The sequence below is a fragment of the Gopherus flavomarginatus genome, chromosome 6 (assembly GCF_025201925.1).
Source record: "Gopherus flavomarginatus isolate rGopFla2 chromosome 6, rGopFla2.mat.asm, whole genome shotgun sequence".
In the NCBI taxonomy this organism is placed as follows: domain Eukaryota; kingdom Metazoa; phylum Chordata; order Testudines; family Testudinidae; genus Gopherus; species Gopherus flavomarginatus.
This window is the reverse complement of record NC_066622.1, coordinates 2,102,764-2,115,835: the sequence shown is the minus strand read 5'-3', so window position 1 is coordinate 2,115,835 and position 13,072 is coordinate 2,102,764. Positions and strand designations below refer to the sequence as shown.

General features: G+C 47.4%; 1 protein-coding gene across 1 annotated transcript in view; it reads left to right on the top strand.

The window, feature by feature from the left end:
- Positions 1-13,072, top strand: part of FAM107A (family with sequence similarity 107 member A) — a 59,533-nt gene that overhangs the window by 38,194 nt on the left and 8,267 nt on the right. Inside the window, exon 3 of the mRNA XM_050957584.1 lies at positions 12,352-12,526. Within this exon, the coding sequence (XP_050813541.1) occupies positions 12,352-12,526 (175 nt within the window). The remainder of the gene's footprint in view (positions 1-12,351; positions 12,527-13,072) is intronic.

Sequence of the window (13,072 nt, the reverse complement as noted above, 5' to 3'; positions counted from 1 at the left end):
TTCCCGCACTCATCTGAGACCCCCTGCAAATTGGCTCAGTGAACTAGTGCCAGTTGCGTTGTTAAGGGCCTGCAGGAAGCAGAAGTTCTGGGTCTTGCTGTTTGAAATGCACACATGAAAACTTCTGGAAAATATGTCTTTTCTTCCGAAAATGTGCAGGGTTTTTAAAGTTCCTAATTCATCACAAAGGCTCCCTTGAAACTATAGTCTAATGCTTTGTCCTGATATCTCCCTGGGAACCTTTATGTTATACAGTGATAAGGTGGAGCTTCTAGACTTAGTGTGTGGATTTTGAGATATTGGGGGCTCCTTCGGTCAACAGGGACTCTTTCCATTAAGATTTAGGGATTTTTAATAGGTGGATACTGAAATACAAGCCTGTAACAGGGCCTTTGTGGTCCATGGTATTGTCAATGTGGATGCCATTTATTTTTATGTGATACTGAAGGCGCACTAGGTTCATGCATTAAATTTCCTTGTGGAATTCAGCATTTGCAGCCATCTCTCTTCTAAACAAACAAACTGCAAACTGTTAGCTACGTTTTTGAACAGTCACATCTACGTTTAGAGACATGAAGGCCCCAAGAGGTGCCTGCACTTCTACGTGTGCCGCCGTAGGCACACACAAAAACCCTTGATGTGCTCATGCAACAAAAAGTACCATGGGGCACGTAGACACGTGTACATGCGCTCCAGCCTACCTTAAAGTGCTTAACTTTAAGCATGTGCTTAACTCCCATTTGTTTAATTACTGAAGAGTGTTGCGGCAGGCAGAGTGGCAGGAAAGAGATCTGTATTCAGCATGCACAGAGGCCAGTTTTATATTCTGTTTGTCTGGTAGCTGCCTTGCCCATCCTGCACTCCTGAGCCCCTGGTGACATACCAAACCAAGTCCCTCCTGAAACTTGCCCTTCTTCCTCCATCTCCACACGTTGTAGTGCACCTTTGACTTCAGTGTTCAAGTCAGCTGTGTGCTTTGCTAAATTGGGGCCTCTTGGGGTGCACCTCTGTCAAATTCCAGCCTCCAGCACAAACTGTACAGCTATAGGTATATCACTAAGTTCTGGTTCTTGTTTAAGCCGGGGTGAATTTTGGCGGCCAGGTTATAGACATCTTAAAATCAGGAAGCACTGCTGACACATCTGATGCAGCCCTAACTGTGGCAATGTGAATGATGACATTGTTCCATTTCATCCAAATGCCCAATGTCATTTCTATGGCACAGACATTTGCTGGTGGTGCCCAGTCAAGGCCTACCAGCACTACTGCAAACCGTGGTACTAGCTTGAAAGAAAGAGCTTCATTTGAGCAGCTCGCCAGGTTAGCCAATGTCAGCCCTTTGGTGTATGAATACAGACTTAGCTGAGATTTCTCAAACTCTTTCCACCTTCTGGCCACATTAAAGCCAGACTTCCACATGTTGGGGAACTGTACATTTGTAGCCGTTTGGCAAAGCATCACACTTCAAACATCTTTGGGAGCAGAAGGCATTCAGAATGCTGCAGAATTTTCCATCCACCCAGTGAATTTTAAATGGCCTTTGCCAGATCCTTTTTAATCTCTATGCAACAAAGGAGATTGAACTTCTAAGTGAATTAGCAAATGCAATAGTTCACACTACAAGAAAAGGCCAAGCTGGCTATTCCTAATTGCAATTGAGGTGGGTTTTTTAAAGCTAACAGCAAGTTCTTTGTGTGTCTTTGAATATAGCCTTAAATATCTGCTTGATATTTAGTTTCCTTCCTGCCTTAACCTATCTGTTATTCAAAAGATATTAAAGCAGTTGCTATTATTTTAAACATCTCTCCCAGATCCCATCAAAAATTGCTCCATAAAGATGTTTTTTTCATATAATTTCTGCAGGATGCAGCATTTGGGGGTTTGGGTTTTTTTGTTTGGTTGGTTGCTTTGTTTTTTTTAAGTTTAGCAGATCCAGAGTTATAAAAGGAGTTGGCTTGGGCACTGGAACCTTGGTGCAAGTTTGAGTTGCCATGGAGACCTGTTGTGTTTAATATTTGGGCTTTGGCAGATAAAACGCTGATTGAGTTTAGAACACCACTGTGATGGCAAATTCTCGGAAATGACTACAAACTCATCAGTGCTGCAGCTGAGCATACTGAGTGCATGATATAGGTTATTTCACAGTGTCAGAGCAACAACGAAATAATTCCAACTAGCTGTGAAAAGCCACATTGCAATTCAGTATACTGAGTTGTGGCTTTTAGATGACTCATGCAATGCATATTCTCCCAGTACACTATAAAAGTGTTGATAGTACACCAACCCAGTTCAGTAGCCACCATCACTAATTTGCTATTTTGCCGTTACTGTACTGAGATTTGTTCTTTTTGATTACAATAAAATACAGGCAGGATATGCAAATAAGCAATGGGTTACTTCCTAGAGCTGTATTCATAAATCACCATTCAGGAGAACACTCTCTTCAGCCAGTGATTTTAAGAGCCCTGAACAGCCACATTTATACCTAACTTCTGGAATCTTGGTCAAGTTTTGACTTTCTGGCCAATCTCCAGCAGGAACAGGGTTTCCTAGAATTATGGACATTAATGCTCCCTCCATGTGCGTCCTGACCCCAACCCCAGAATCATGCTTCAGGCCCCTAGTTTTGCACTGGTGCCCTATGTTCCAATCACCTATAAATAGAGAGAAAGAGGAGGAGGAGGAAAAGCATTTTATTGATATAATTTGGCCTGAAGCAATCACATAACATATAGAAGTATGAAATAATGAACTACAATGCACATTCAGTCCTCCCTGAAAATCCAGCAGCAGTATTTCAAGAACGTGTAAGAGGGATAATAGATGTTTGTTTGCTGCCCTTGACTATTTTCTATACCAAGTATACATGTCTACTGCAGCACCCCCTCTAGTTAAGCTAGGACTATTGTATTTAACAGATACCACCTGTTGTAGATATTTTCTAACTTTCATCTAAGCCCCCTTTTTCAGTTGTTCCTAGTTTATTTTAAAAACTCCTTTTGGGGCTGAAATTTTCCATGCTTGGTCTGTTCTCAAAGGTGAACTTTTTTGGAAAGTTTGAGTGAAATCATTTTGCAATTATTCGGTCATGAATGAAAACCTTTTCTTCAGATGTTCTAGCCAGAAAATTAGTACTCAGATAACTCAACCATCAGAAACTAGGAATTGCAAACTTGGCTTGTTTTGTAGATCTGACTGAAGCCTAAAAATCAAAGTGCTCTGAAGAGGAAAAGCTCAATAGCGTTAAAGTTATACCTTTCAAAAGTCAGAACTTTTTACATGTGTGCATTAGAATTTTTCCACACAATTTTATGAAAACATATAAATCATTTATAATAATATATTTCCAGGTTAAGGGGGCATTTGTTAAGGTCATCCCAGTTAAGGTTGCATTAGTCAAGGATGCCCCAGTTGGAAACATTAATCATTGAAACATCTGTGAAATTATTTTGTTCAAATAGTGATTGATTTTTATGTGTCAATGAGATCAACCAAACCAGCTAACTTTGACATTTCTAGCTTCAGCCCTTTTAAAATTTTTTAAGTTGGAATAAAAACAGCAGACTAGCAGACATCCAGTTAGTGGAATCCACTCGTTAGCGAAGCCAGCAGAGCTTGTGAGAGTCGCTGGTTGAGAGTTCTATATCAACAACTTTGCAAGGTTGGCCAAGAAAGGATTTCTAAAGGGCTGCTGACTTCGGAAGGCCTCAGTGAAGGATAGTGCTGCTTCAGCCACAAAGCCCAGGAGTCTGTGGAGCTCATAAACACTGCCAGGGAATTGTTGGCCTATTATGTGTATTATGATAAGCAAGATGAGGGGAGGGGCTATTGTTCTATTTGTCAAACACAGAGCGAGAGGCAGTCTCTGCCCTGGAGAGCAACAATCAAAACAGAGAAGCCAAAGAAAGGGTGGAGGGAAGGGACCTAACGTACAAGTAGAGTGAACAATGGGACAGCTTGTAAATCCCGTGCGGAGTGGGGGAAGGTTGTGGATGGGTTGGTTTCCTGTTTTCCTTTTGGGGGGGTTGTTCAGCAGGAAGAGGATTATAGCTACGGGGAGGGGGAAACGTTAACGGGGAATTGAGAAGGGAAGCACAAGTCAGGCGGAGTGATGCTGGAGAGGAGAGACTGTCAGGGAGGGAGCAGGCAGCCAAGCTGCAAAAGAGAAAGAATTTCAGGGTAAAATCTATAAAAAGCAGTTAGGCACCGAGTCCTCAGGTCTCCCCAGTACAGCTCTGGTCCTGGCGTGCTGGGGCAGAACCTCAGCCCAGAAATAAAGCTTCTGAAGCTTAATAGCCCTGGATTTCTTTCTTTCTTTGCTTTTGTTTTTAGTAATTTCCCCCTCTCAATCCCTTTTGTCTCTTAGAAACCTGCTGGACCCAGCCTCAAGCTGTAACCAGCCATGGCACCAGTCCACTGAGTGATTACTTTCACTTCCCTTTAGAGGGGAGTTAATCCACTTAACATTCCCTGAGATTATTCTCATGCACCCAGACCAGTAGACAAGGCAGTTAGAGCCCTTTAATAACAGCACCCCAAGCACCAGCATAGCAAGTCTCTGCCAGGTATGGGGATATATGGTCCTGTGGTCATGGTGCAAGGCCATGAAATGATCCATTTTTCCAAGACGGGGCATTTCCAGAGCGAATCCTGTCTAGTTAGAGATAAGTAGAAGGACCCCAAATATATTCTCTGTGACGTGTATCTCCTGTCTCGTAGGGAAATGACATCATTGTGACCCAAACAGCAGAAGCAAATGAGATACAGGGATGGGCTTCACAGCTCGATTCACCCTCTGAGTTTGGGTTTCCACCCCAGTCCAGAAAATATAACTTAGCCCTGAAAGAGAGTGATGCTAGTGTCTGCGAGACCAGCTCCCAGGGGAAGAGAGAGCATCATGCCACTCCAGAAGCCATCACCCCTGCCTGGATAGTATTCAGAATAAGAACATAAGAATGGTCATACTGGGTCACACCAGTGGTCCATCTAGCCCAGTATCCTGTTTTATGTTCTTACAGGCAGCAGGTTTAAAACAAACAAAAGGAATTATTTTTTCACACAACAGACACGCACGCAGAGCAGCAGGAAGGGCCTGTATTGTTCATGACCCGGACTTTGCTTCTTTGCCCAGGCCAGGCGGGGGCCTCCCGCACTTTGGTGACTCTTGCAAAAATGCAGTTCTGTCTCCAGAACACCGGGCCTCTGACAGGGGCCTAAAAATGGCCAGAAACAATTATCCACTGCTGCTGCAATGTCAGTCAGAGAAAGCAGCCTGGGAGGACTGCACGGCTGAAAGACCTCAGTCTATGGTGGGTGCAGGGATATTAATTCAGTATAGATTTTGGCAATTAGATAGAGACCTGACATTTTAGCTATGTCTTGCTTCGTGGGTCTCAAAGGCAGCGTCTATCAGACTAACAAGTATGCATACAAGTATGGGGAGCTACAATTTTCCTGATGTGGCAGAGTTTCAGAAGATGCATTTGCAGTTATCTAACACTCCAGAGAAGCCATGCTTTTCAAACACCAGCTAGTGCTTTTCCAAAGCATTCTACCTATCCATGTTTTAAGGGAGGCAATCAGTGCTCCACATTGGGCTGGCCAGCATGGTCATTAACCCCCTGCTGTAAAATGCAGAGGTGAACCAAAAAGGAGACTGGCTTCAGGTCCTCAAGTCTGGTGGGGGTTTTAGCTCTGGACAGGGCTGGCTCTACGATTTTGGCTGCCCCAAGCAAAAAAAAAAAATCTGCCCGGACTGTGCTGCCCCAAGAATGGCCAGAATGCCACCCCTTAGCATGTGCCGCCCGACGCACGTGCTTCCTCCGCTGGGGCCTGGAGCTGGCCCTGGCTCTGGATTGCATTGTACAACCAATGTTTGGGGCAGTACTTGGGCTCAGATAAAAGGTTCTGGTTTGGGACCCTTGCAGGGAGACCAGACTGCAAGTGTGAAAAATCGGGACTTGGGGGAAGGGTAATAGGAGCTTATATAAGAAAAAGACCCAAAAATCAGGACTGTCCCTTTAAAATCAGGACATCTGGTCACCCTCGTCACACACGACGGTGCATATACTAGATATCTGTGTATTGCTCCTTAAGCAGAACTTCTCCGTTGCTTTTGAAACAGGTGATACGATAAAGGCTCACTGGATTTTTCTTGAACAAGGCGTCCTGCGTGCTAGACACAGCACAAAACCTAAGTGAAGCAAGAAGTTGCTATAGAAACTTCCTTTATATTGACTCCATAGTAAATATTTGCTTAAAAGTTACCTAACTTGTTGGCATGCCTGTTTCAAGTCCTGCAGATGTGCAGTGACTGACTGTGGTCTGAAATGCAAACTTTAAGGCACGATTCTCCTTTAAGATCTGCTCAGCAGTGAGAACTGCACAGGTCAGGCTGCAGAATAAGCAGCGACGGCTCCAGGCACCAGCGCTCCAAGCACATGCCTGGGGCGGCAAGCCGTTGTGTGCGCCCTGGAGGTCCCTGAGAGGGCAGCAGTCAGGCAGCCTTCGGCAGCTTGCCAGCAGGAGGTCAGCCGGTCCCACGGATTCGGTGGCAATTCAGCAGTGGGTATGCCGAAGCCGCGGGACTGGCGGACCTCCCACAGGCATGCTACCAAATCCACAGGCCTGGGGACCTCCCGCAGGCAAGCCGCCGAAGGCAGCCAGACTGCCATGCTTGGAGCGGCAAAAAAGCTAGAGGCGCCCCTGAGAATATGCACTCTGTGCCTCTGAGAAGAGAATTTCTCCCATACTCTTTGGGCCTAGGCATTGCCTTGGACCGGTAAACATTTAACAAAGGGACCTCCTCCTTTCACCACTCCTATCCCTAGGTGCGTTAACCCTGTTCCTTTAAAAGGAAATGACTTTCCCCCTCTTATTCCCCACTTCCTCTTCAATTTGAGGTCTTGGTTCCCATTTCACTCCAATTTCTCCCGTTTGACTTGCACGCTGCCGAGATACACAGTATAACAGCAGGAAGGGAGCACGTGAATCTGCTGCAGAGAAAGCTGGCGTAACCATTTCCTGGCATCCAATGCTTTAGAAATCTCATGGTTTTATTAAAATAAATTGGTTCCTGACTCAGGAGCTTGATTATGCCCAGCTGGACTCTGCATTGGTATGAATGTAAACATTAGGGGCCCAATCCCGTGCTGGGTAGGTCTGCACAGCTCCATGATGATTTGGGCCTAAACCAGGCCTGGTTTACATGCTGCAAAACCAAAACCAGTGGTGGTTTGGAACCTGGCCCCCTGCTACCGAAACCTCACCTCACCGGGTAGGGCATGGCCGGAAGGGTTTGGGTTTGGCCCATTTCTAACTTAAATGGTCAATGATCATTTAGCCATCGATGCAAGCAGGAGTAGGGCCCCGTATCTGTCATGCAGTCTCTCTCCCTGTACGTCTCATGGAGACAGCCCCAGGAGCCCCACGTCACTGTCTGGTCTGTCTGGCTCAGGTAGATGAACTGGCTACTTGACCGGCACTGGGAGCTCTCCAGGCAGGCGGCCAATCCACCCCAGGGCTTTTCAGCCACAATATTCTGTTCCTTTCTCTGGAAAAACAAAGTGAAGGCAGCTCCTCTCAAGGACTGAAATGTTACATGAGGCTTCTCAGACTAATAACAAAGGCTGTGCCTTCTTCCTCAGAGCCACATGAATGCCAGGTGTCTCTGTGCCTCCAGTTTCACCCCAGAATACAAAAGGGAATTGCCACTAAAGCAGAAAGGCGAGAGAATTACGACAAGGCCAGGAAATGCGGGTGTCAGGTTGTCATCTGGGTTCGAAGCCTTTTGCTTTCGTCTTCTCTCTTGTGTTCTTTCCAAGCTAGACAGGAGGAGACTTTCCATGCTGGCCCTCCAATTCTGTTTGTAAATGGATGTAAATGATTCTGAGATGGGTCCCATGAAAAACTTCCATTCTCTGCTTGTCTGGCACAAAGACAAGGTGCTTCAGTCTGAGATACAGACAAAGAACTCAGAGCTCCCCACTGCTGCTCCATCAGCAGGCTTTAGCCTGATCTGTGGGACCCCCTGTACCCGGAAGAGGCCGTTCAGGCTCCAGGGCTATCCTGTCTTCACCTCTCTCTGAAGCTGCCCTCCGGGATGCCAAGGGGTACAGCGGCTTCTCTGAGTCTCCTGCCTGCTAGGAAATGGACTGAGGCCTCCACTCCTTTCATAGCTCTGCGTGGGTGGGGAGAAAACTGCCACATGCGGAGCCCAAACCAAGCACCCTCCAATGTCCATGGCCTGTCTCAGATCTACGCCCTCTGGCCTTTTTCCCCCTGAAAAGCGCCTTCCCTAGAAAGCCTCAAACATCTAGGCCTGAGGAAAGGGAACATATGTGAACAGCTGCCAATGGCTTTTATAGGTGCTGGTAGGGTTACCAACTTTCTAATCGCAGAAAACCGAACACACTGGCCCCGCCCCTGCCCTGAGGCCCCGCCCCCGTTCACGACATCCCCCCTCCCTCGGTGGCTCACTCTCCCCCACCCTCACTGACTTTCACTGAGCTGGGGCAGGGGCTTGGGGTGCGGGAGGGGCTGAAGACTCTAACTGGGGGTGTAGACTCTGGCATGGGGCCAGAAATGAGGGTTCAGGGTGCAGGAGGGGGCTCCGGGCTGGGGCAGGGAGTTGTGGTGCGGGAAGGGGTGAGGGGTCTGGCTGGGGGTGCTGGGGATGAGGGGGTTGGGATGCAGGAGGGGGGCTCCGGGCTGGGGGGTGGGGGCTGAGGGATTTGGGGTGCAGGAGGGGGTTCTGGGTTTGGGGGGGCTTGGGGCTGGGCAGGTTTACCTCAGGCAGCTCCTGGTCAGTGGAGCAGCGGGGCTAAGGCAGGCTCCCGGCCTGTCCTGACTCTGCGCTGCACCGCGGAAGCAGCCAGCAGGTCCAGCTCCTAGGCGGGGGGGTCAGGAGGCTCCACACGCTGCTCTCACCCGCAGGCCCCCCCCGCCTCCCTTTGGCTGCAGTTACAAGGGACATATCACTGACATATGACTGAACCTTGCACAAACAGGCCCAGTGCTGCAGAGAGGGAGCTTGGGTTACAACACAAACCCTCCACATGATGATACTAAGCAGGCAGACAGCCTTATGGCTTTGACATTAGTTACCTGCAGGCCTGAAAACGTTGGCTGAGCTCCACTAGAAACATTTCACCTCATTTGGCCATAGGGCGCCCAGCTGGTAGAGTGCAATGGAAGAGATGCCTGGGCCCTGAACCCACAGGTAAGCCCTGAGTCGTGTTTTAGGGAACACGGGCACTTTTCTTTCTAGTCTCCACCCTGAACTGTGTCAGGCAAAGGACCCATGAAGATTTACATGAGAATGGCCAGACTGAGTCAGACTAAAGGTCCAGCTAGCCCAGTGTCATGTCGTCCGGGAAGCTCCACCAGCGGCATAGCTAGGAGTGGAAATTTGGGTGGGCCCTGACTTTCCGGTGGAGAGGCAATGATGGCCTGTGCTAGCTCTTGCCCTGTTCCTAGCCCCCATTCACAACCCTTGGGATTTTGGTATTTTCTCCCCTAGCTTTCTCGTCCTTCCCCTTGTTTCCTCTGGAAAAGGGAAGAAACAAAACAAATTAAACCCAAAAGTAGCCGGACTGACTCCCCCGCTCCACTGCTGCAAATCACTGGGCTCCACTGAAACCTGATTTTCACCAGCTGAGGATCTGGCCCTAGAAGTATATGAATCAGCCAGGCATTTATCACTGAACGGCTGCACCCAGCCATCTTTCACATCTGCCAGTAGTAATGTATGATTCTAATGGAAAATAATTTGGTATAAGAAATCATTGGCCCAGGATTCCAGCAGCCTTTAAATGTGTGCTGAACTTTTCACCCCAATTACGCTGATGTAATGGGTTGTGATTTGTTTTTCTTCATTCCCAGTGTGCTGGGGCTCTAGCCACATTAACATGCAATGGGAAACTGTTCAGAACTGAGTCATTTTCCTCAGCAGTATTTGTTCTTACACAATTTTATTTGCTAGCAACCCACTTTAAGTTTGGTGACCACTTACTGACTGTGGAAGAAGGGCCTAGCCAGCCTTGTTCCATTGATTGCTCTTTCAAATGGATTTTATAGCTGAGAAGAGAAAGATGTTGCAAAACAACAGTTTGCCCTACTGTTCCCTGGACCCAAATGTAAAAGAGAGACAGTTCCTGATGTGGTGCTGCTTGCATGCACCTGCTTCCTGAGGTTACGCTGCACTGATTCGTAAATATCCAAACCATACAGGCATGTGGTTGTGAGTGAGTGATTAAGAATGAATTCCTCTTTACAGGCCACTTCAATTCCTGCATGCATGCAGCCTTTACACAGCCTGGCACAACTGCCGTCAGCCTGATTGTGCACTGCACTAAAAAACACTTAAAAGTTCATGTACTTTATCTCTCAGTCTGTGGTTTTGGTCATTTTGTATAAATTTTAAAGCAAAAAACAGCATTACTGAACCTTGGACAACATCAGCAGGCTTGTTTGACATCCAAAATACTGTCAATTACAACATCACAAGCACATGTTTTGACATATTAACATGTGCAAAAGTATGATATGTGTGAACTGTAATATTGACGCTGTGGGGCACTGGGTTGGGTACAAAGCAATAGACCAATTGGGGATCTCTGAAAGTTGAGGATTTCATACAATTTGTCACCATTTCTTTGGAGCATTTTATGGAGTCACGTCCTGTCGTCATGGATCCACCTGGATCTGAGCACTTTAGGGTCTGGATGCACTAGCAGTAACGTGCAAAGCAGTTGCACCGCATGGGAGTATCTGGGCCAGTGTTTGTCTTTTGTTTTATTATGAGCTATTCATTGTCATAAATGATTACAGCGTAGTGACTTTCATTAATCAAGTATCAATGGGGTAGTCGTATTAGTTTAGATCTGTAAAAAGCAGCTAAGAGTCCTATGCACCTTATAGACTAACAGTTGTATTGGAGCACGAGCTTTCATGGGTGAATACCCACTTTGTCAAACGCATGTCAAAATAGATTTCCATTCCATACAGCTAAATGCAGTATTTGCATCGTGTCATGTATCTGACGAAGTGAGTATTTGCCCACGAAAGCTGATGCTCCAATACATCTGTTAGTCTACAAGGTGCCACAGGATTCTCTGTTGCATTAATCAATCAATTATCATGAAATGCTGTAGCCAGTGAACTGAGCGGCTGGCACTGTTTTAACAAGTGGACTAATTCATTTGTATAAAATTCACACTATCATGGGGATTTTCCAAACAGCATGATTTTTTGCATGGGTACATATATGCACACCCATGGACACCCATGTTGTCAGATGTGTTGTCAGATGCTACCGGTGTGGTGCTCTGCTCTGCTCTCTCCTTGTTGGTATCACTCAGCTGCGTGCGTGTGTTCCCTCTGTGTGCTGCCCCAGCTCTGCGCAGATAGCTGACACAGCAGACCCGAAGAGAACCCCCAATGACCACAGAGTCTAGTAAGGTACGAAGGCATGTCGGCCAGGTTTATTGCGATCTCGGACACAGTTGCAGTTCCTCTGAGATTGTTACTCTACAGGGCATACTATGAGAAAGTGCCTCTTGGCAATGGACCAGGCTCAGTCAGTGGCAGGACTTTCCACTGCCCCCTAGGCTGGACAAAGACATAGCCCCAGAGATACATTTTTATACACAGGTTCAAACAAGTTACACATCACTCCTGACGTATTGAGGTGCAGCCCCTCTACGTAGCAAGGTACAACCCCTCCACGTAGCAAAGTGCCGCCTCTCACCTTGTACATGTTGGTTCGATCAAAACAACTCTATCCATCATTTTACCCTTTTGCCCCTGTCATTGGGATGGGTCGGCCTGTTCCTTGTTATCTGTGTGGCATGTGCGAGTATGTAAATGTTCTGATCTCTAGTGTTCAGTACCTTTTAGGTACGTATCTTCTTGCAGCATCAGCCCTTTACTTGCCAGCTTCTGTGAGCAAGGACTGCCTCTGGCTCACAACTTCACTTTGCTTTATGTTAGCAAAGTCTTGACCATTACTTTAGTTCAGGCCTCAGGCCTCATACTGGGCCTTTATCAGGGCCTTCACTTACTACAACCCACACATAGCAAGCCACACACGTGCGCGCATGCACACACACGCACACACACACTTAGATTGTAAGCTCTTTGGGGAAGGGACCCTCTTTTAGTTGTGTTTATACAGCGCCAAGCAGCCTGGCCCTTCACTAGGGGCTACCTGGGGCTACTAAAAAATGCATACATCAACTAAAACACACATACACATGATGGGGTGGGGTGAAAGGAAGGTGTACCTGTTGGATTTTGACCTCAAATTCAATGTGTTCCTGTCGATACTGAGCCTTCTCTTTTCTCTTCCAGCGTCTATGTATTCAGAAATACAGAGGGAGCGACCTGAGGTTAGGAATTTTATGTCTCACCCAGACTACATAGATGGAAACCCGGATCTCATCAAACCTAAGAAGCTCCTAAATCCTGTAAAAGCCTCAAAAAGCCACCAAGAGCTCCACAGAGAGCTGCTTATGAACCACAAAAGGTGAGGCAAAGATGCAAATGTCTCTTCAGCTGCCTTTGCATGAGCTGGACACAGGGGCGGCTCAGGCCCCAGCACGCCAAGCGCGTGCTTGGGGCGGCAAGCCGCAAGGGGTGCTCTGCCGGCACAGCGAGGGTGGCAGGCAGGCTGCCTTCCATGGCTTGCCTGCGGAGGGTCTGCTGGTCTCGCGGCTTCGGTGGATCTGCCTGCCTGCCATGCTTGGGGTGGCAAAATCCCTAGAGCCGCCCCTGGCTGGACGAGAGAGACTGGTTTCTGGTGTCACATCAGCTCAGGAGTGACTCGTTTTTGTGGTAAAGCTCTTTACTGTTATGGGCAAATAGCAAAAGGTGTGAAACAGGCTACGGTGGGAGGCAGCGTCTCTCTACCATGCTGTGACCCAGATTGTAAACGAATCACTTGGTCATTCAGAAAAACTAAGGAGTTCCTAAATGCCGGGCCTGCTTTTCAGAGCTGCAGAGCGCTCACCAGCCCCTCCAATGGGAGGCAGTGGGAGCTGCAGGTGCTAAGCACCTCCGAGAATCAGATCAC